Below are 24473 nucleotides of genomic sequence, written 5' to 3'. Positions count from 1 at the left end.
AAATGTCCATCAGTGGATAAATGGACAAACAAAATGTGTACATCCATACAAAATGGATGAAGTACTGACAGATGCTACAAGACGGATGAACCTTGAAAACACTATGTTAAGTGAAGAAACCAGTTACCAAAGAGCACATATTATATGGTACCATGTATATGGAAAGTCTGTAAAAGGAAAATTTATAGAGAAACAAAGTACATTAATGGTTGCCAAGGTCTCAGAGGAGCTGGAGAAAAATGGGGAATGACTGCTAATGGGTACTGGATTCCTTTTGGTGGTAATGAAGATTTCTAAACTAGATTATGGTGATGGCTGCACAACTCTGTAATTATACTAAAAACCACTGAATGGTACACTTAAATGAGTGAACTGTATGATGTATGAATTATATTCAATAAATGTTACCCAAAAAATGAATTATAAGAAAAAAGTTCACACTTGGATGTCATGGTAAATATTTTAAAGTTTCTAAATGCCTACTCTTTGTACTTACCTCACTGTGGACAGGTAATAAACTGTTCATGGGCCAGTGTACCAGTCCAGGACACACTCTGAGTGGCCCTGATCTACTCCATTCCCTCACCTGTACTGTTCCCTCAAAGTGGGATATCTAAGCCCAATAAGATGTCTCAGTTACTATCAGCTTTGAAATTCATTTGGCTGCCTAATCCAGGTTTTGAGTTAGTTTCCTGTCACTTGCAAACAAAAGTGTTTCGTAATTGAAAATCAGCTCCTCACCGAAACCCAAACATGATTTCATCGTGGCGGAGGTGAGCGTCATCATCAATAGACAGGATGGCCTCTGTCTCGATTTCATTCCAGGGCAGGAATCGATTGTTCAAACTGTTCTTCTCAGTACGGACCACCTGCAAAGAGGAAGGAAAAACACTTAACGGTCAATGCTGCATCGTTCAATGCAAAAGCATAACTGCCTTTAGGTCAAAGCAGACTGTGGCTAAAGGTCCTGAATAATTTCGCCGGCTTACCTACCACTTGTAAAATCTAGCATACGCCTTTTAGGAACAGAAATTGCCTCATGTTTCAGCAAATGTATAAAGATTTCACATTTTAAGCTGTATTCATTTGCTAACTAATTTTTCTGTGAAACAAGCTAAAGCTGAGGATTATTTTACGTATGCAAGAAACACAGTCTAGGGAAATTAAACATAAGTTTCCCAAGAGAACACAAGGTGGCAGAGTAGAACTGAGATTATGATTCTCAGCCCTGGAATTCCCTTTAAAACCAAACTCAGAACTCCCTTGAGTCTATGTAATTTCTGACCCCCAATTTTAAGGCTTTTCTCTTTGGTATAAAAGAACAAAGGACAGTCCTTTGTTCCGGTTGAGGTTAATTACTTATTACTTCACTTTTCCAATTCCTACCTGCAACACTGACTACACTTACAAGAGGTTTTTCTTTCAAGGTGTACTTGATCCAGTAAAACTAACAGCTTTTGTGTCCAAAGAAATTCCCGATTCAAAGAATCTCTATCCAAAATGACCCACTATGAAAAGCAGTAATTTCTTCACAAAACAGAGATTAGTGCCCAAATGGTAGAACTACATTATGATTTTAAAAATTATTTAAACCTGCCTCAGATAAGCATAGTTTACTATAACATAGGTAGTGGCTTTATTATTCACCTTGTCCCTGATAACTCAAATAAACAAGGATGAACATACTCAGTACTTTGATAGCTCATTTTATTTTTACGGTTTCTATACCTAATTAATCCAGCTAGTGAGGAACCATCATTTTATTCTCAAAAACCAGAAACAAAGAGTACTTCTTGAGCAATCACCTTTTTGGAAAGCCAAGAAGGGTCATCTTACTTTTAACAAAACACCTTACTTGTAATGAGGCTAACCTCCACGTAGCATAAGGAATGTAATTTTATCCAGAGTCTAAAAGTTTATGAATGGTTTCAAAGGTACTCCCATGACCTCACGAGTATGGTCCCTTCGGCTTAAAATACTCTTTCTCCTATTCCTCTACCACATTATTCTCCCCCTGGAGACCCAGTTCAGATGCCTCCTGTCACTCCCCAACCTCGTCAAAAGTAATCACTTCTTCTGTGTTCTTAAGGCAGAGTCGTCATATTTCAATTAATTCATTCTAGCACACTTAGAATCCAATTAGTTCAGAGCCAGAAGGGCCTTGGAGATCAGTCAACTTTCACTTTACATGTGGACGACTGGCAAGTGGCAGAGCTAGACTCTAACTAATAACCCCAACTCCAAATCAGTGCTTCTCTGCTAAACTTCGATTATGTTTATAAATCTCATCCAACGAAAGCCCCATGGAAAATGTATTACTAATTTGTGTACCATCAAGAAATAAAAATGCTGCCAAACAATAAAGATGTGAAAGTTTATCATTTAGAATGTTTAATAAAGAGCTTTTTAAAACTTTACCTCAGTCCTGGAGGAGTTCCTACCAAGACAAGGGAAAATCTGTAACAGATTTGCTACTACAGAGAGCCAAGCAATAGGCAGAGAAACCCATCTTGCCCTGCAGCACTTTTTTCCGTTGCGGAGCACAGGCTCTGGACTCGCAGGCTCAGCGGCCATGGCTCACGGGCCCAGCCGCTCCGCGGCACATGGGATCTTCGCGGGCCGGGACACGAACCCGCGTCCCCTGCATCGGCAGGCGGACTCTCAACCACTGCGCCACCAGGGAAGCCCTGCCCTGCAGCACTTTTGACCAATATAAAAATCCCTGAGCTTGTAGCCCAGACCTCCCAAGCTCGGGTTCAGCAGTGACAGAACAAAGGCACTGAACCCTGGGTCAGGAAAAAGAGAGGAGCAAGAAGGGGGAGAAGGCCACGTGCTCACCATGGTATCTGCCTGGCTCTACCTCAGGGAGTGGGAGGGTGGCCAGAAGTAGCCGAAGACAAATGCCAACCTTGGTGATATGCTGTCTATCTTAGGAAACACCCAATTTCAGAGATGTGGAAATGTAAACTAACGTCCACCCCAGAATCAGCAGACTACGGCAGCTGTTCACTCGAACGCTTGCCCCACAAGCTACCCTCAGGTCATTCATGTTACTGTCCTAATGTGCCCGGCATTCACTTAACACAGACCTGCAACGCTGCCAGTTCAGGTGAGTACAGCTGTCCCTCGGCTCTACCAGGGAATACACATAGCTTAAAATGAGAAAAAAAATCCGTGAAACATCCAATTCTTGACTATTCAATTGTAGATGACCAATTTTGTGAGTTAACCACCAGGAGGATTACCTACAGCACAATTAACAATCCAAGAACATAGTACAGAGCTCCAGTACTCAAAATACAATCCAAAGACCAGCAACACGGGCATCATCTGGGACTCTGCCAGAAATGCAGAAATGCAGCCCTCCCTAAACCTGCCAAGTCAGGACCGACCTGCATTTTAACAAGATCCCCGAGTCCTATGCACATTAAATTTTGACAGGCGCTGGTACAGAGGAAAAAGCATGGCTTTGAAGTCAACCAGAAAAACTTGCGTCCAGATTCCAATTCTACCACTTGTCATGTGTATGAACATAAGTAAGCAACCTCTCTGCTAAATCGTCACAGCACCATGTTGTGTGCAAAAATGCAAGTTGTTTATCAGCCAAACTTGACAACCCTACAAAAAACCTTAGTCTAAAAACAAGATACAGGGCTTCCCTGGTGGTGCAGTGGTTGAGAGTCCGCCTGCCGATGCAGGGGACACAGGTTTGTGCCCCGGTCTGGGAAGATCCCACATGCCGTGGAGCGGCTAGGCCCGTGAGCCATGGCCGCTGAGCCTGTGCATCCGGAGCCTGTGCTCCGCAACGGGAGAGGCCACAACAGTGAGAGGCCCACGTACCACAGAAAAAAAAAAAAAAACAAGATACAAGGGCTTCCCAGGTGGCGCAGTGGTTAAGAATCCACCTGCCAGTGCAGGGGACACGGATTCGAGCCCTGGTCCAGGAAGATCCCACATGCTGCAGAGAAACTAAGCCTGTGCGCCACAACTACTGAGCCCAAGTGTCACAACTCCTGAAGCCCGCGTGCCTAGGGCCCATGCTCCGCAACAAGAGAAGCCACCGCAACGAGAAGGCTGCGCACCGCAACAAAGAGTAGCCCCTGATCGCCACAACTAGAGAAAGCCCGTGTGCAGCAACGAAGACCCAACACAGCCAAAAATAAATAAATAAAATAAATAAATTTATAAATAAATAAAAACAAGAAACAACAATTAAAAACTAAAATGATCATGATTTGATACCTAGAACGTAGCCAAACTTTTTGTCTAATTACAGAGTAAATCCAATCAAGAGGACCTGCTTGTCCTTTGGAAGACTTAGAGCTGAAGGCCTCATATCAAATATGTGTTGGCCTAGATTCCACACGCAGTTTTTCTGAGAAAGTCTATTAAAGTCCATTAAGGGGCAGGTCCATTAAGAACAAGTCTTCTGGATTCCAGGAACACATCACATGTACCATCATCTCTGCTCATCCTGGCACAACTCTTCTGGGATGACAGTAAGATCCCCAGGATTAGGGAACTGAAGCAACATCCGTCAGAATAAAAGAAAAACTTTTAAGGATTCAGAGAAACACAACGTCAAGTATGGCAGCAGCTTACTTGTGGTTAGCTCACAAACAACTGTGGTCAGTAGGTCTGCTTTAAGGATTCGGAGTGGTGGTTCTCAGCTAGGAGTGACTTTGCCCCCCAAGAGACATTTGACAATATCTGTGGACATTGTTGGTTGTCACAACTTGGGGGGGCGGGGGGAGTTTCTTGCATCTAGTGGGCAGAGGCCAGGGATGCTGCTAGATCCTACAGTGCACAGGACAGTCCCCTAAAACAGAATTATCCAGCCCAAATGTTACTGTGCCACTGCTGAGACACCCTGATTTACAGTCAACCACCAGGAGACAGTAAAGCAAACTCTGAATAAATGTAACTCATAATTTAAGCACGATCACCTTTTCCCCATAAACCAAAAGAGATTCCCACCTTACAAAGTTTGCAAATACAAACTAAAATTAAAGGGTGAGGGGAGTAAAAGCTTTCTTCTACCAAATTTGCTTCAGAGCTATAGTGCTTAATGGCTAGACAAAAGCCAAGCAAACCAACCGCTGTCCTTTCTGGCACCAAAATCAGAACAAGGAAAAGATTCCAATATTTGTAATGCAGACATGCAGATCAGCACTGGCCTCTAAGGATCTGAGAAAGGATCTGAGAAAAGGCAGATCTGCGAAAGGGCAGATCAAATGTGAAAGAAGTGAGTCAACCAGAAGTAATATGTCACATTTAGGAAATATTCTCATTTTTTTTGATGTTATTTTGTTTTTTTCCAAATTAAAACAACACTCCCCCCTCCCTCAACAGTGGCTATTTTTTTTCATGCCTTATGATTATAGCTTAGTAACTTGTGAACATAAAGACTGACCTTCAAGTTACTGATTTAAATACTGGTATGACACTGACTAGAATGTATAGAGCACGGTGCCTGGCATGCAGTAGATGTTCAACAAATGTTTTATAAATGAATGAATAAACGAATAAACAAGAAATAGGACCTAATTTGGCCCTGTCCATCCTATTTTCAGAATACAGAATAAAGACTTGAGAAGTTTATATATCAAAACTATAAACACTGGATATACTGAAACCTCTCAGTATCTAATCTAGTTTTCTATAGCAAAAAAAATCCATCAACCTACAACAGGCCACAAGTGGTGCTCACTAACACTCATTTTTCCTGTTCCACACACAACACTCCCTGATGATGTCTCCCTAGTTCTCTGTTCACCATCATTCATGAAGGCGCCCTTCTCATCATCAACGGAACAGTCCAACAAGCACGGCCTAGAACCCTACCATGTGCAAATGTATAAAGTGTATGCACGATCAAAAATCAATCAGTATCTTCAATTAACACTCAGCCTGGTTCTTGAGGAATTCTGGAGTTTATGAATAATAAAAGAACTGCTACTCGAATAGGGTCCTTTCTCCTAGTGTGTTAACCAGGCATTTGGTTTCTAAATCCAGGCAGAATCAGCAAATCCACATTAATTAGCCAAGTATCAATTCACATCATAAGTATTTAATTAGCTACCATGATAAGTCTGAGTCCCAATTAACAGCAAATATCTCAATATCTAAGGGATGAAAATGTAAGTAGTTATTGCTATTTACAAGGAACAATGGAACATTTCAACAATTTAGTAAGTGATAGTTGCTCAAGTGAAGCAGAATAATGAATCTGGATTCAAACAGAAGAACTACCTAAATATGGAATCTTTTTGAAAGCAGCTCATGCCGAGCCATAGGCATGTCTCTGAAGTTGGTAGGAAAGAAAAATAGGACATGAAGAGATTAAGTGAAGCAGCCTAAGTCATACGGCAGATCAAGAGCAGAGAACACTAAAAAGTAGAACATTACCTGGGAAGTAGTAAAATTTGAAGATGTACGTGGACACTATAAAGCACCATACAAACACATAATGCCACCTACTAAATTCATCAACTTAAATACACGTATAATGTTGTCCTTTTTCTCTTTAAGATCAAATTTTGCCCAGCCAAACCCAACAATCTCCAACAATACATGCATCTGCATAATACACTTCTGTAATGAATCCATTTCTGAGAATGAACTTTATGTCAAGCCATCCTACAGGCAATAAAGGTAAACAACAACTAACTTTTGTCCTCCATCCCCCCCCTTTCCTCTAACTTGAAAAAGTAACCCATCATAGAGCTCAGGAAGCAAGAAAATGAGGTCCAAGAGGAAGCACATGGTCATGTGTACCTACTTGTGAGGACCCATGGGAAACAGAGCTTGAGGTGACTGGGTGAAGAGTTATCAACAGAAAAGACAACTGAAAAAGAAGCAGCACCAAAACTTCTTGATTTTTCAAGGAGCTCATTCATTTAATAAACAGAGTGGTAGGGGCAAAAAACTGGGAAATGCAAAGAAGGAAGGAAAAGGAATAAGAAGGCAACACAGCAAACTGGTTTTCCATTTATAACTTTAAATTTGAGTCTAATGCATTATAAAAAAAAAACAGTATATGTTTTAGGTTATGAGAGAAGATGGTCTCAATTTATAAGAGAAAAAGTTGCCAATGATCCCTGTGAAACTGTAGGTGAAACAGCATAGGTTACAGGTTCACCACCAAATGAGAGAATGCATATAAACAGCATGACACAGTGCCTACCTAGCACATTGAAAATGCTCCAAAAATGTTAGCAATTACATGAGATCAGTAAAACCTCTTCCTACTTGAATTTGTAAAATATATATACTATGTATCTATGTATGTATGAGTGTGTGTGTGTGCATGCACACACACACACACACACACACACACACACACACACACACACACACTGTGCCTTTCCAAGAAACTTAGATTTGGTGAAAAAAGAAAACTATGCACTGAACTAGGAATTAATACCTAAGTTCTAATTTAGGTATTAATTAGTCAAGTGACCTAAAGCAACAAAATTCTCTGTCTCACATTCCTTACTTTGAATTCGTAAAAAAGAGTACATATAAACTAAGAGGGGGGACATTATCTAAAGAACTGATTTACTGCAGTCATTTATGGAACATGACTTTTCAGCAATTCCTTTATATCACACATCTATAATATCTGCTATTAATTTCTGATTTCTGGTAACTTTGTTTTATGTAATTCTTCACAGCCATAGCCCACTCTCAAACAGAAAAAGAGAGCTATAACTGTAGCCACCTGATTATTAAGTAAAATATTGTAAACAAACAAACAAAAAACCCAGGGCTTCCCTGGTGGCGCAGCGGTTAAGAATCCGCCTGCCAATGCAGGGGACACAGGTTCAAGCCCTGGTCCGGGAAGATCCCACATGCTGCAAAGCAACTAAGCCCGTGCGCCACAACTACTGAGCCTGTGCTCTAGAGTCCGCGAGCCAGAACCACTGAAGTCCATGAGCCTAGAGCCCGTGCTCCACAACAAGAGAAGTCACCGCAATGAGAAGCCTGAGGACCAACGAAGAGTAGCCCCTGCTCACTGCCACTAGAGAAAGCCCGTGCACAGCAACGAAGACCCAACGCAGCCAAAAATAAATAAATTAAAAAAAAACAAAAAACAAAAAACCAGACGTACCAATACCTGGTGAATTCACCAGACTTTGTATAGTCTCGGACCTAGAGAAACTGGACAAGGTTTCTCCTGTTAGCTTTGCCTAGAATTTAGAAAATTAGTATCTGACACATTCAAGTAGTATTCTTTTTTTTTTTTGGCGGTACTCGGGCCTCTCACCGCTGTGGCCTCTCCCGTTGCGGAGCACAGGCTCTGGACGCGCAGGCTCAGCGGCCATGGCTCACGGGCCCACCCGCTCCGCGGCCTGTGGGATCCTCCCGGACTGGGGCACGAACCCGTGTCCCCTGCATCGGCAGGTGGACTCCCAAGCACTGCGCCACCAGGGAAGCCCTCAAGTAATATTTTTGAAAGTAGAGTGGGCACAGACAAAAAAAATAAAACGTATCAACTTTCTAAAGAATAAGGCTTTAGAATTATCTCTACTCTTGCCTGAGGTCCAGCCAGAAATAAAGCCTCCAACTGCCCGGCTGGCAGAGGCCCAAGCCTGAATCTTAATGACTGAGCTGACGACACAGCCAGTTTCTCTTCCAGTCTTCCTTAGTAGACTACTGGGGCAATAGTACTAAAATAACTTTGCTGGCATGACATTAAGTTCCCAAAACAGAACTCTCCTTGTTCAATTCTAGTATCAAGGGCTGGGAAAGGGAAAAGGGCTAAAAAATTACCTCGTATCTCTACAGTTTTCATTTTGGAAACATGGCACATTCTGGCCTCACCTCCAGAGACCTCGGAGTCTCCCAGAGCAGCATGATAGCTTATCTCTGAATCACCACGACTGCCCCGTCCAAGCCGCTGGCACCGCTCACCTGGGCTACTGCAATAGCCTTTGAACTGTTCCTGCTCTTTTCCCCACAGTCGCACATATACCATATTTCTCCCTGCTCAAAACCCTCTGCTGGCACCCTAATGCACTGAGAATAAAACCTGGAATCCTTACCATGGTCTACATGTGCTGGCCTCTGCCTCCTCTGACCTGCTCAAACTCTCCAGTCGATCAACTCCACCCCCAATACACTGGGTCCCCCTGCCATGTCCTGAACCCAACAAGCCTCTTGCACTTGCCGTTCTCTGTATATTCCTCCAGAATTTACGTGGTCCATTCTCTCACATCCTTCAGGCTTCTGCTCAAACATCACCTCTTCAAAAAGGGCCTCCCAGGCTCCCTGTGTAAATGAGCTGTACCCTTTACAGAGAAGAGAACTAGAAATTAAGAATCAAGGGCCTGGCTGTCACAAGACTGAGAAACAAGTGAGTACGCAGCATAGAGATGGGCAATGTTTTGAGTGGGCAAGACTACACTGTGAATGACAACGTCCCCTTCGTAACAGCCCACGTTTTAAAACTCCAAAAGGACAGACTTTCACGTTCTCATTTCCAGTCAACGCTCCAACAAGGCCACCCTATTTAGTACAATTTTCTAGACTATAAAGCAGAGTGAAGAAGATGTGTTAACTGGTCAGAATAAAGTAATAACTTGAACCAAAATTCTGGGCGGGGCCATGTATCCAAAAAGAGACCACCTGGAGGCTCCTGCTTCCAGGATGGCTGAAAAAGCCCCAGCCAGACCCAGCCTCCTGTAGATGGTAACGTAAACTCTGGACAAAAATACCAAAACAGCATTACCTGAAAGCACTAGATAGTGAGAAGGCAACAAATTGTGAAGGGGAGCTGAAATTTAGGAAGGAATTACGGACACGGGGAGACTCACCGTTGCTTTTGCCCTGAGAGTACGCCAAAGTCGGTACCATGCAAGACTTAAACACGCATACGACACCCAAGTCTTTCTGGCCTGAAGAATGAGGAAAAGAGTTTGGGGCAGCCACAGCCCCTGGAAGAAAGGAGATTCCAGCATGGAGAGAGCTGGATAGGGGGAGCTCCATGTACCGTGTATAAACTGCCCAGTCTCCGGGCCACCCCTGAACCATGCATACTTGGCGCTGTTTGCAAGCAGACCAGCTAAAGACAAAAGGGCTGAACTAACATTTGCGTTGCCACTTGAAAGAGAACGTGCAGTCTGAGTCCAACCAAATTAACTGCCTGCTAAAACTAAAATCTCAACACTTCTCAGAGAAACAAAACAAAAGCCACAGTCTTCAGAACATTCACAATGTTTAATACAAAACTGTTTGATGTGATGTACAAAGAACCAGAAAAACATGACCCAGTCCTCAGGAAAAAAGAAAACTCAATTACAGCAAATACTCAAATGACCCATACGTTGGAATTAGCAGACGAAGACGTTAAAGTAGCTATCATAACTGTGCTCAATGAAGGAAAGCATACTCAGAATGGGAAAAAAACAAAAACAAAACAGGAAATCTCAGCAGAGAAACAAACTGTTATTCTTAAAAACATGGAAATTCTGGAACTGGAAAATACAGTATCTGAAATTTAAAACTGACTTAATGAGCTTAAGAGCAGTGTAGACACAAGTCAGTAAACTTGATGACAGATCAACAGAAATTATCAAAGATAAAAAAGATTTTAAAAAAATGAACAGAGCCACTGAAAACTGTGGGACAACATCAAAAGGTCTAATATACATAGAACGGAGTCCCCAAGAAAAGGAGGGCAAGAATGGGACAGAAAAATATCAACAAATACTGAATAAAAATTCCCCAAAATATGATTTAAAAAAACATAAATTACTAGACTCAAGAGGCTTAGTGAACCCCAATCAAAACACAAGTCAAAGAAAACCATGCAGAGGCATATCACAGTCAAATTGCTGAAAACCAAATTTAAAGAAAAAGAAAGCAGCCAGAGAAAAATAACACATTACATACAGGGCAACAGAAATCTGAGAAATCACTGACATATCATTTCAAAGGATGGAGGCCTGGAAACAATGGAAGATCTTTAAGATGCATGAAAGCGGTGGCCTCCGCACCTAGTAGGGAGTTTTTCAGAAGACAGCCTTCAAAACCCCCGGCACAACGCTACCCTCCATCCGACTTCCATTAAACATTCATGTCTTCTGCTCCAGGAGCTAAGGAACCTGATTCAACTGTTCAGAAAACAGGCAAGAGACGGCGAGAGAGCAGTCATCCACTGTCCCAGCCTCGGGGCAGCCGTCCCACGCCATTCAGGTGAGCGACCCCTGCAGCTGGTGGCACATACCCCATCTCCCTGGGGGCAGTGCTGTCACCACGCCCAGGCCCTACCCCATCTGAACTGAAATTCTCTTTATATAAAGCATTTGGGGCAGGAGGGTGGTCGTGAAGATCACATTTACTCTAAGCCAGACCCGATGTAAGTAACAGAAAAGAATGAGGGATTTTAACATATTAACCCCAGCAGGTACCCCCCAAGACAACCCCTCTTTCCTTACACAAACAGCTAGCAATCATACCCATTGTGCTGCTGGCACCCTGAGCAGAAGAGAAGCACAAACAGCCCAGGATTTTCTGAAATGGCATGTAGGTTCCTGGGTTGATTCTTTTAGCCAAAATGCTCATTTCAAATCATTTTCCCTGAAGGACTGGAATCGGACAGATTGCCTGGGAACCACTCTGCTGCTAACTTTACAAAGACCTGTTAACTGTTAACATAATGGATAGGTCACGTCTTCACCCTCGGTGGACAATCCACTCTGAGATGCTTCATAACAGTGCCATTCTCCCACAGGGGAGAGCTGCCAGTCCCTTGTAGCCCCGATACCTGGGTAGTGTTGACTCTATGCCCAAGAGGTTGACAATTCAACTGCTGCCCAAAAATACTGCCTCTCTTAAATAGAAAACAGTCCAAATATTTAGAGAATGGAGTGAAACTGTCCAGCTTGAAAGTGTTTTTTTCTTTTTCAGAAGAACTTGAAAAAAGTGTGTATCACTAATACGAACAAGCTATTCAAAACAGCCCCCCATTTGGAAAGTCTCTGGCATTTTCTGATTAGGCATTGTATTGCTGCAATGAGCTACCCAGTAATCAAAGAGGACTACTTATTTCCCACCAGAGTTAAAAGGAAGGATTAGTTCTGGTAAGTTCTCGGACAAATTTCAGTCGCTGTTAACTGTTGTGGCATCGGCTTCTCTACATCCCTATCAAATTCAAAGAAAACTCAGGAAAACGGAAAACAAAGGCTGCTTTATTATTCTATTTGAGCAGCACCTACCTTTGACAGAACAATTTTTTTTTTTAATTTCAATGACATTCGGAAGTTGTAACTAAGAAAATAAGTGAAATGTATTTGGGAAGACGTCAATAAAAAAAAATCTCCCCGTTCAGCACTTTCTTAATATACACGATAAATTCTGGGATCAAAAGTTTGTAGAACCCTACAGTCTTTGAATAGCCTCAGATTATAAATTCAATTAAATAAAATACAAGAAAAAATTAGCAGCAGTAGTAAGAGAGTAGCAGGATTCCTAAGAAAGAAAATTTAAAACAAAGATTTGTACAAGAGAAGAAAAAGTGGTAACAGTTATGACACAAGGGAAATTATATAGCAGATACAAGAAGGCTTCAACAGTGAAGTGAGTCCTTAACAGAAGCAGAACATCCACGCTGCCCTCCATCTCCTTTGACAGGAAGAAATAAGTAGGAATCAAATAATTTGGGGGCACCTTTCTAGATTCCTTACTTGTACTATGTTAGATTCCTCTTTAATCCTGAAGTCAAAGGAGTTAATTAACTTACCAAAGATGACAAAATGACTACTTAATCCCAGGTCTATATCACTCCAAAATGCATACTTTTCCATTATACCATGATGCTGCTTAGAAAATATTTCACGTGAATTAGTTCCTTAATGAAATAAATTTTTAAAAAACTGGTGTAGCCTGAACATTCCTCTTCTAGGCAAATTCTTCCTAAATACTACACTAATTTTCTTAAACAAGCTTCTAGCAATGATGGCCCATCAGACCTTTGCCCTTCTTTGCTACCTTTTTCTGGAAAGTACCTAAGCTGCAGGGTAAGTAGTTGCCAGGTGGCTTAAGATTTGCTCTAAGGCCTCACATTTAAGAGAAATGGGTAATCTCCCTCTAGATTGACAAGTTTACATCAGAAGGTGGATAAACAAAGTACTCAGAACTAAAGCTCTATCCTGCATATTCGGCTATTACTTTTCCTGTAAAATACAGCATCCTAACCATAACAGATGGAGTAAAGAATGAGAAAGAACCTGCAAGAGACTACAGAAAAGGTTCAGGATCTCCAACTCCAAAAACATCAAACCCCCAACACCAGTCTCCCAGAGGACTTGTACCCGACCCTGTGAAATGAAACAGGTCTCCTTCCTAAATCCTCTGGGAGGTGATTAAAACCACAGCTTCTGGAATCAAACACGCTAAGACTCAGCTCCTCCATGATTGCTAATCATGACCTTGGGCAAAATAATTAACCTCTCTAAGCCTCAGTTTCCACAGATTTAAAATGAAGAAACCGTACTAGTTCATTATATAAGTTCCACAAATGCTAAATTATAGTGCCTAGACTAGGAGTGCTTCATAAATGTTAGCTTTTCATCACCATTCTCATTATCAACATCTTTGTGATGACACAGAATAAGTCCATGAGGTCAGTGACAGGGTTTTGTAAACCTTCACAGGGCCAGTTTCGGTATTGGAGCGTCTTAGGAGATTTCTGAAGTAAGTAGCAGAGAGGGAACTGGCAAGGCCTGAAAGGAATGAAATAGAGGCAAGGAGAAAATTTCATGGGGAAAGAATCTGTATAGGCTTTTTTTTTAAAAAAAGCATGTTTATGGAAAAGAGATTAAGAATGAATTCCTCTCTCATGCAGTAAAACAAAAGGCTCATGCTTCTATTACCATGATGGGGACGCCAATGTCAGGCCACAGAAGGTCCTCTGAGGGCAGCTTGGGAGAATTCCACACCACCACGACCTTGTTCAGGTAAGGGAGGCCATTCAGCCTCTCGAGCGAGTTCATGAGCACCTCCTCCCGCTCGTAGGTCAGCATCACCACTGTGAACTGCTCCCGTGGGACGTTGCCGCCCAGCGAGGCCTGGAACTCCTTGCCGGAGCCCCCGGCCCCGCCACCAATAGGCCGAAAGCCAGTCCCAGAGCCCAAGAATTTGGCCTCTGAGGGCAGCACAGGGTCAAACGGTGTGTGGGGGAAAAGATGGAAAGGTCCTGGCGCAGAGTTCCAGCTGCGATAGAAGTCCGTGACGGTCAAGGTGAAGTTGCGGAGGTACTTGGGGGAGGCGTAGGGCGGCTCCGTCTCCACGGGCCCCAGGTCCAAGTCCCCATTGTCGGCCATGTTGGGGTCAGTGCCGGCTGCCTTGCCTGAGCGATGGGGGATCTCGGCCGCCGCCTCTTCCCGGATGGGAGCGGCTGGGATCTGGATGCGAGTCCTAATCACAGCCAGCACAGTACTGAAAATACTGTCCGCGGTGGAGAAGTAAGTCTCCCAGAGGAAGCGGCCTTGCCGCCTCATGGCCAGAAGGTCGCTGTCGGAGAGGCTCCGTAGTAGGAAGTGGACCTCGGTCACTCGTGGCTTGGGCACCACCAGGGCGGCCTCGCTCCACTGCAGCACGTCCTGGTAAGGAAGCTGCACGTGCTCCCCAAGCACAACTGGGACAGCACCAACCTCCAGGGCTTCAAAGAGCCGTGTGGCACACCCAGAGGAAATAACCAAGCGAGGGTCCCCGGGAGTGATAATGAGGGCGAAGGTGGAGAGCTTCAGTAATTCTAAGCGGTCTTCCCGCTCCCCACACAGCGCCCACTCAGTAGGCAGACTGGGTTTAGGCTGGTTTTTGCAGGTAAATTCTACCAAGACCTGATCTAGTTTGCTGTCCTGTACTGCCTTGAGGGTGGCAATGATACGATCATCGTAGTCGGCTGGAGGGTCACCCTCCATCTCCTCCTCAAAGGAGCGGGCCTCCTGAAGGCTGGATCTCAGTGACTCAATCTTCTCACCCTGGAAGGTGAAGAGATATTTCCGCTTCACTGGCACCTGTGGTGGGATTTCCATGAAGTTGGGCTCTGACATGGCGTGGACTAGTGGCGATACCACCAAGTCAAAGCCAGGCCGGTATTGGGCAGCATAGAAAGTGGACTGGGCCACCATGGCCCGGCCTGTACTGACATTGTACAGTAAATTCTGGGTGTCCGACTTCCGAGACAGATTGATGATGACGTGGTTGTGTCCGTCTGTCCGCCAGTGTGGTAGGGAGTACAGCTGCTTCTCCAGGTCAGCAGGCCGCAGCACTCCCAGCTCCTGCATTTCCCCCACTAGTATCACATAAAGGCAGGCAATATCTGCATTTTCTGTAACATAAACGTTGGCTCGTGCTGTGGCCTGAAAAGCCTGCTTGACCAAGGGATCCAGGTAGCTGCCAAAGGCAAACTGGTCACTGTCATAAACATAGACTGGGAAACCAGAGGTGAGAGGGCAACGAGAATAATCAAAACAGTTGTGCAGCCGGCAGCTCCGTAGGACCTTTGGGGGAGGGAGGCCAATATCATCCTTCTCTGGGAGGAGTCGGATGGGCAGAGAGAGTTTGGGCTGATTTTGGGCCATCAGTTCTTTGTAAGAGTGCTCGGTCTGGCTGATGACGTTCTTGAGCTGAAGCAGGTCCTGCTTGGCATTCTCAATGCTCTTCTTACAGGCCTCGATCTTCAGATTCAGCTTGGCGATTTCACTGTTCAGCTCTTGCCGCTTGGCTTCCAGCTGCAAGAGCTCTTCACTTACAGACTCTCGAATGCGGCAGAGATCCAGCACGTGCTTCACCTCGCAGAGCTCATTACCAGCCCGTGGGCCAAAGATCCGCTTGCCTGCCTCATCCGCTTCGTCCAGGGTGGTGAGATAATAGTGGGCGATGAGGGGGAAGAACACGAGGATGATGAAGAGAGTGAAGCTGAGCCACGTTAGCCGAATGCGGTTGGACCACCGCAGCACGCAGGTCTGACCTCCGTTGCCCACGCCCCCATTCCGCAACATGGTGTAGCCCGTCATGAGTTCCTCTGTGGCTCCTGCCCCTGTTGGTCACGTTGGGTCACTCGCCATAACCATGAGTTGCTATCAGACAAGACTCAACCTCCTCTCACTCCCGTGTTTCCGAAAGAGTTAGTGTGCTCCCTGGACAAGGCACCAAATAAAACGGAAATTTCATTTTCCTCAGCTATGATTGAAATGGTCTCTGACCCTACTCCAGCAGATTTTAAGTTCTGGTTGTTGACCAAAGAACATGTCCTTAATCTTTATCAAATAGTAAAAGGTACCACATTGTTGATGAGATGGAAGGGAAGAGGTCCCTGATGGTGGAACCCAGGAAAGATACCCAGGAATCAGATTGACTTTGTCAACTGCCATAGCTCTCGTTCCTTGGTTTTGCTGACCAATACATATGCATAGTTACTACTGACAGTTATAAAGTAGCTGGTTAGAACAGAAACAAATGCCAGCCTCTTAACAGTGTCATTGCCAACAATCAGGCCTGCAAAAGAAAGAGAAGCATGTCAGTCTTGAAGACATTATGTTCAACAAGCCTGCTCTCCCCCTGTAACTTTCTGGAAAATGCTTAAATCTTATAAGATGGAACAATGGTTGGATCATTGGTGTGTGTCTCACATAACACTTTAAGTCCAATGTAGGTTTTGTTTGGTGTGGATATTTTACTTGTGGTTAGTAAGAGATGGATAAGGTAAGTGTCCAAAAACAGTTTCAGTGTTTAGACACACACACCTTCTTCCTATTTAATTGGCTATAGAGCAGCATTAGAGCCCTATAAAATGATTACCAGCTACATTCAACAGAGGGCGAAAATGTTCACAATTTGTTATTCTAGACTCAGGCATCATCATTAGACAAAGAGAAACACCCTCCTATCTATGTTCATTCCTGACATGAAAGTTGCCTTTTGAACTACTGGAAAACAAACAAACAAAAAAAAAAACACCTCTGTGAGAAGCTCCATTTGTTATATTCAGAGTTGAAAAAAGCTGATGAGAACTCTCTTGATCTTTACCCAGCAGTGGGTCCAGTAATTCAGAGATAAAATGTATTTTCCAGTTTGCTTCTCATTTATCTTCTGTTAGCACACATCATGTGCTCCTCCTTAATATAGAAATAGTAACCTGGTCTTTCAGAAAGAACACTATACTTAGAAATGAGGGGCATTATTTCCTATCCTTGGAAGAGATGTGCTGTCAGACCTTACGCCCCAGGTTTCTAATCTCCCAAAATGGAGATAAGTGTACAGAGATAACAACATATATTGTGTTGCTATGAAAATAAAGGACAGAGGATGTGAGGGTACTTCAGGCTAAAAAATCTTGAAACAGCATTCCCAGTCCTATTCTCTTACCAAACTTTACTATCACAGGTTACAAAAGCTTTTCACTTGCTTTCACCTCAAATTCAATACATCTAGAAGTGAACTCATAATGTTCTGTGCCAAAGAATACCCCCAATTTCCTTCATTCATTCCCTCCAAAAAGTATTTACCATACTCTTTCCATGTCTAAGACATGCTAAGTATAACTGTGGGCAAATCTAGGATGTAAAATAATCCTCGATCTCATGGAACTTCCTTTAGCCTAAAAAGATATAAACGAATAGCAAGGATACTACCACAAGGCAGTGTGAAGTAAGTAGTACTTTTTGGATGCTCAGTCACTCTCTCTAGCTTCTACTTTTGTTAAGGATATATAACTATTAAATGTTTGATAGAGTCTTCTCTCCCTTTAAATAAAAATTAAAAGTGATGACAATGTTACTAAAAGGTTTGAATAAGGAGACCACGAGATAAGGACAACAAAAACCAAAAAATAATCAATCATGGAAAAGCGTAAATTTGGATGATCTAAACTTGATAATTAAGAGCTGACCAAATATCCCAAAGTATGTAGGTCAAAGTTTCTAAAGCATTATCCTTTTAATTCAAATGTTAAAATCTCTCTTTTTGGTTTCAAAATAATGTTCTCTGCACTTACGATCAAATCGTAACAAAGACAGAATGGAGTGGAGGAAAAAAAGAAGGCATAATCCAGGCGACTCAGCTGATTCATTCCCTTCTTACCATATGGCTCAGGGTCCTTCCTTTCTCTGACTCATGTAGCGTTACACTTCAGTATACAATTTCTGGAAATAGTGAACTCCGGGCCTTGCTCTCCTGATAGAAAATAGAGAAGTGACATGCTATTAGAAAAATACTCAATACTGAAGATGCTATTAAAGGATTTATTTACTGTCTACTATGAAAAGGTCTCTCTCATGTATATAAGATGAGCATAGAATTTATTGCTCAAATGGAGGCACTGTTTTAAGTGAAAAGGGGTCCTATTAATAAATACACTGGGACAACAAGCATAAATCGGCATTCTCAAAGGCAAACCATCCAGCTATATGGTTACTTATTTATGAGCTCTAAGAGGGAATAAACCAAAATGCTAAAACGTAGAAAAATCCTTACCTTTTAGAAGTATATACTGAGATATTTATAGAGGATTTACCTGGAATTTGCTTAAAAGTAAACAGGATGAGGGTGGTGAGGAGTATTCTGGGATATCAGTGAAACACGATTAGCCATGAGCAAATTGCTGTTGACACTGAATTATGGGGATACATGCATGTCTGCTTTTATATATGTTTAACATTTCTCATATTAAAAACTCAAAACTAAATTATACAGAGTCTAAACAAAATGTTTTTTAAAAGTTATTTGGAGACTGATGATACTTAATCTAATACTGCTAATGCTACCAACCTACAGTGAACAGAACTGGGAACAGAAACAAACGTTCTAATGGAAACCAGTAATTCAACAATGACTCAAAAAAATTTATCCCCATCAAGTTCCATCTCTTTTACTGAAATTGGGCAAAAGTGTCATCAGTGCCCAAAAGCATGAACTTTCTTTCCTAAACAGCTAATTATTGCAAGCACGAAAGAAAAAGAAAATGCTTAGAACCTCTTCTGTCATTCTCTGGAAAATGACAACGAAGGTATTAGGATCTAGAAATAAATGTCACCTGAAACCCTGATAAGGAGAAATCTCATTAATTCTGTCATCGGCCACAGCACTGAATGCCCAACTTGTCAGCCTGCCCCCTACAATGCATTCTATGCACAGCAATCAGCATCATCTTCCTAAAACATGAGTTAGACCAGGGATCTCCTTTCCTTAAAAATTTTCAGTGCTTTCCTGCTACACTGCCAGGCCCTTCATAACTAGCTCCCCGACCACCAAGCTAATCTCATACGACATCACTGCCATACTTGCTCGTTCAGCTTTAGCTACACTGGCTTCCTTTCAATTCTTCAACCAGCCAAGCTCTTAACTGCTTCAGAAGCTTTATACTTGCTGATCTTTTAGTCTCGAATGCTCTTCCCCAGGCTCTTCTCCGGTTGACTCCTTCTCATCCTTCAGATCTTAATTTCTTGATATTCCTGTTTAAGGTAGCCTTTCTTACCCCCTGACACTTTCTGGCACTGATCTACTGATTTCCTTCATAATATCTTTTCATTTATGTATTGTCCCTTTCTGCTTTGCTGGCACCCAGTCGTCCTCCTACCTCATACAGAAAGTGCTCCCCAAGGCTTCTGACATAATCTGGTACTGAATCCATTTGCTGAAATGGCGGCAACCCCCAAAGTACCCCCAAAATACTAGTAGACCAGTATTTCCAGCTCCCTAAAGGATATCTCCCCTAGGATACACTATGGCCATTACATGGTTCGAAATATTCCCACTTTCCAGTAACTTTCAGTTCTGCCCATGATATTACACTCTTCTAGTCTTACAAACTAGAAACAATGTGATATACAGCAAGGAGTATAGACCTCAAAGCTAGCCAGACCTGGATCAAACCCCAGCTTTGTAAGCTAGTAGATGGTCACTTAACCACTCTAAGCTGCATTTTTTTCTTAAGTAAAAGAGAACACTCATGTTCAGGATTGTTATAAAAATCAGAGATAAAGCAGTGAGTAAAAAATACCCTGTACAGTATCTCGCATATAGTAATCTATTAGCTACAAGTCCTGGAGTTATTTTTAGATCTGCCAAACTGCATCCATTCTTTTTTGTAATAATAATAATTATGGTAATAATATATTTATAATAATAATAATTTACAATAATGTTTGCATTTATCCCTTCCTTTTATACAACTGCCTTCAACCTAGTACTGGACCATAACAAACCATTATGACTAATCTTACATTCCCCATCAGTTTATCTTGTGCATTACTCTAAATCAATCTTTTTTATTTCATCTAATAATGCTTTAGCTTGAATAATTTCAACTGACCTATCTCTGAGTTCACCAAACCATTCTTCTGCTATTTCTAGTTTAAGGTTAATTCCATCCAATAAATTCTTAATTTCAGGTATTATATTTTTCAGTTCAAGAATGTCCATTAAGTTCTTTTTTAGAGATTCCATTTCTCTATTGAAATTCTTCATCTATTAATTTTTTCCATCTTTTCCTCCATTTTCTTTAGCATATTTATGAGAATTAAATTTCTTATCTAATTCCAACATCTGGGGCACCTGTGGATTTTATTCTATTTTTCTCTTGATTGTAGGTCATATTTACCTGTTTCTTTGTAATCTAATGATTTTTTATTGTGTGCTGGACACTGTTTAGAAGAACTATAAACACTGGAGTAAACAATTTTCCCAAGAGATGGCATACTTTTCTTTTTTTTTTTTAAAACCCTCTACCAGCCTGGCAGTTATATATTCAATTTATGACTTCAGTTGAAAATTTAACATTATCTCTAATATTTTATCGCTCTTCTTAATAAAAGCTCTTTACCTATGATGACCTCTCTCTTGACTTTTACGTCAATATTGACGGATATTTCGGCTCCATCTTGTTTCTACACTCTTAATGTTAGCCCTTATTATCATTAATGCAATTCATGCTTGTTTAGATTCACCCACATATTTACCAATTTCCTTATTCAGAACTCCATTCCTTTTTGCATTTCATTCCTTCCCTCTGGTTGTTTCCTTTTCCCTGAAGCAGTGCCTCCAGTGAGAGTCTGTTGGGAAACTGTTTTCTTGTGAAAACACTTTATTTCACCCTAAATCCTGAATAATGATCTAGCTGGATATACCATTCTAGGTTAATAATTCTTTTCCACCAACACTGAAGAATCCTCTGGATTCTATTACTGCTGCTGAGATGTGAGATGTCGGTCTAATTGTTGTGCCTGTGGATAACCTCACTTTTCATTCTGGCTATGTTCAAGATCTTTTTGCCTTTGGAATTCTGCATGTGTCTACATGTGGAATCTAGGGGGTGGGGGACGCTCAGCACTCATCAAACTTTCTGGCTCTTAAGATGTGTGTCTCTCATCAAACCAGAAAAGTCTCAGTCATTATCTGTTTGCTTTCTTTGTTTGTTTAGTCTTAGTTTGTTGGTTATCTATTCGTATAGAGCCTGTCGCTCATTCTCTCCTTTTTGAACTCCTATTAGATGACTAGACATATGTCAGACCTCCTCATTTCATACTCCATGTCTTTAAACCTTTCTTCTATATTTTCTCTTTTGTCCTTTGTGCTACCATCTGGAAATTTCCTCAGGTCTATCCAGTTGAGGGCTCAGGAAATGTTTTCAGTAAAGAGCCAGAGAGTAAATATATTAGGTTTTGGGAGTTACATACAGTCTATGTAGAATATTTTCATTTGTCTCTTTTTTTAAACAACCCTTCAAAAACGTAAAAACCATTCTTTCCATGCAGGCTGTAAAAAATAAGCCACAACCAAGATTTACCCCACAAGCCACAGTGTGCCAACTCCTGATCTAACTCATTAATTCTCTATTCTGTGTCAAAGTGGTTGTTTATCCTACCCACTGAGTTTTAATTTCAATGACTATTTTACATTTCCAGAAATTCTACTGACCCCTTTTTAAAATTTTCTCTTATGTTTACGATAGCACCTATTCTTTCTCACCTTTTCTATTCCTTCTCTTCAGGTGTTTAGTTTGTTCTGTCCGCTGATTCTTGCTCATCGAGGAATAGTAGATTGTTTCCTCCCATGCTTTATAATTCTGTATTGAGTTCATTTTTAGTTGTGCTTTATTTCTGGGAAATCTATGTGGTCTGGGTTGAGGATACCTCCCTCCAGAACAGTTTGTGTCTTCCAGATACCTCTGTCATACTATCAGCCTTACATCACTTTTTATGTCAATTCTCAGTCTGGAGATTCTCCCAGATCCCACAAGTACTGTAGATTTGAATACAAAACTCATATGAAGGGAAATCCATGGTCATGAGTTCTCAGTGAATATTCCCTTCCCTAACCAGCTCTGGATCTTGCTAAGAGAGACAGCTCTCTGTGTGTGCTCACAGGTAGATTTTTTTCTAGTCTATCCACTCCTGTAGTGAATGTTCAACCCTTTGAAGATCCATACTCTTATCTGGTATCTCAGTTTAACACTCACAGGCGCAAGGCTCTTTCTCTTATCTCTGTGGAAACTAAAATGCAAGTTACTAAAACTGGCAAACACCCTAAAACCAGAGATCGCCTCCAGTCTTTTGTCTATGCATGAATAAACATGCTTACAAAAATGGGATATATGTTCTTTTTTGTAATCTGATTTTTTCCACTTATAACAAGAACAGTGTAATGCCCCACATCATTAGACGCTATACTACATGATCATCAATAATTGAATACAGCAAGACCATAATTTATTTAACCAGTCCCCTTTTGCTAGACATTTGTTTCCAATTTTTCACTATAATCAAAACTATAACAACTATTTTTGTAGCTATCTTTGCATACATCCACAGTTATTTCCTTAGAAAGAAAATTTTAACATAGGTCAGAGCAAGAATATCTTACCATTTTAAAAATTACCGTCTACGAGAAAGATGACCATTTATCCTCCCACCAACGATACAGAGGGCATCCGTTCGCCAATAATGGTGTGACAGGAATGGTTATTACTCCACGAGAATGTATTTGCTCTCCTGCATTTCCCACTCTGCCTTACAGTTTGGCTGCAGCCGTTAAGACTAGTTCTTGCCAAAGGGAATGTGAGTAGAAGTAAGGTATCCTTTCCAGTACAAGGCAGTTAAGAATAGCCATGGATTCTTCTTCCCCCCACCACTTGAGAGACTGAAAGCAAAAAACTCTAAAACTATGAAGTGGCAAGATAAAAGCAACACAGACCCCTGAGTCACCGCTGGAGAGGAGCCACAGAAGAGCGTCGTCTGAATTGTGAAGAGTGAGAAATAAACTTTTATGTTAGGCCACTAAGATTTCAGAGTCTGCTGCTGCAGTTAAGCATTAATTAACCTAACTAATCCAACCAAATGCCTTTTTTTTAAAACAGTTTGATAAAATGTCATTCTACTGTTTTAATTTACCCCTTATTATTGGAGGTCGAACAATTTTTGCTCATTGAGTATCTGTACTTCTCTTTTCATGCACTATCACTTCATGTGTTTTGCCAATTTTTCTATCTCTAAATGTTTTATCTTTTTTTTTTTTTTTTACATTAGTCTGCTGCCCATAATCACTCTTCTGCTAAACTTCCACGATCCTCTATAATCAAGGATGGCTCTACCTACATGCCCTACTTCAACTATTCCACGTACGTCCAGTGAATCTTTCAAGCTCAACCCTACACAAAGAACGAGCTGGCTCAAGTTGTGCTCTTTCTCCAACCTTCTCCATCTCACTTGCCCAACAGACTCACTGGACACTTGGAACAGCATTCTTCCTCTTTTCCACCTAACCCACTTATTCTCTGGGGCCATTTTAGAGTCCCACCTCTTCCATATAGTTTTCTCTAACTACACTTGATTTCTGAACTCTCTAAATTCCCACTGTATTCAGTATTAGAGGATTCAGAATTTGATCAACTGTTCATTAGTTTCATTTAAGCAATTTGTTTCTCTCCAGCTGGACTTAAAAACTCTTTGTAGAATGAAACTATTTTTTTGACCTCTTCTGAAATCCCTCTGCAAAATATCACATAGTTCTGGGTTCCAGGTCACTGCTCAATAAATAACAATACTAGATGAAAGTCTTAGTTTACATTTTCATTTTCAATCAAGTTTGAGATTTAGAGCCTATATAGTCTTGGTTCAAGGAAAATGAAACACTGAAAAATAAAGAGAGAGAATTTCACAGCTAGGAGGAGGCTAGAAGGCCATCTGGACTTGCAATTAGACTCTCTAGCTCAGGACTCAACTTTGAGAATTTAAGAATATTACACAATTTCCTCCTTAAAGTGATATTGAAAAATCCCTACTTACCTCCAGGGTTATTGTGAGGATTAAATAAAATACGATAGATTAAATTTTAAAAAATCTATGGGACACAACTAAAGCTGTGCTGAGAGGAACATTTACGCATGAAATGCTTACATTAGAAAAGAGGGAACATCTCAAATCAATAACCTAAGCTCCTACGTCAAGAACCTAGAAAAAGAACAAACC

At 41.6% G+C, this 24473-nt stretch overlaps 1 protein-coding gene across 2 annotated transcripts in view; it reads right to left on the bottom strand.

Annotated features, from left to right (window-relative positions):
* The window catches only part of EXTL3 (exostosin like glycosyltransferase 3), a 125503-nt gene that overhangs the window by 30552 nt on the left and 70478 nt on the right, over nucleotides 1-24473 (bottom strand). For both annotated transcript variants that reach the window (XM_060015238.1, XM_060015237.1), the window contains 3 exons: nucleotides 18091-18183; nucleotides 13878-16506; nucleotides 742-869 (listed from right to left, as the gene is read on the bottom strand). In XM_060015238.1, the coding sequence (XP_059871221.1) occupies nucleotides 742-869; nucleotides 13878-16025 (2276 nt within the window). In that variant the 5' untranslated portion in view covers nucleotides 16026-16506; nucleotides 18091-18183. The remainder of the gene's footprint in view (nucleotides 1-741; nucleotides 870-13877; nucleotides 16507-18090; nucleotides 18184-24473) is intronic.

This window comes from Delphinus delphis, chromosome 6 (assembly GCF_949987515.2).
Source record: "Delphinus delphis chromosome 6, mDelDel1.2, whole genome shotgun sequence".
NCBI classification, from domain to species: Eukaryota; Metazoa; Chordata; class Mammalia; order Artiodactyla; family Delphinidae; genus Delphinus; species Delphinus delphis.
Note: the sequence above shows the minus strand (reverse complement) of the source record. Positions and strands in the feature narration are given on the sequence as shown.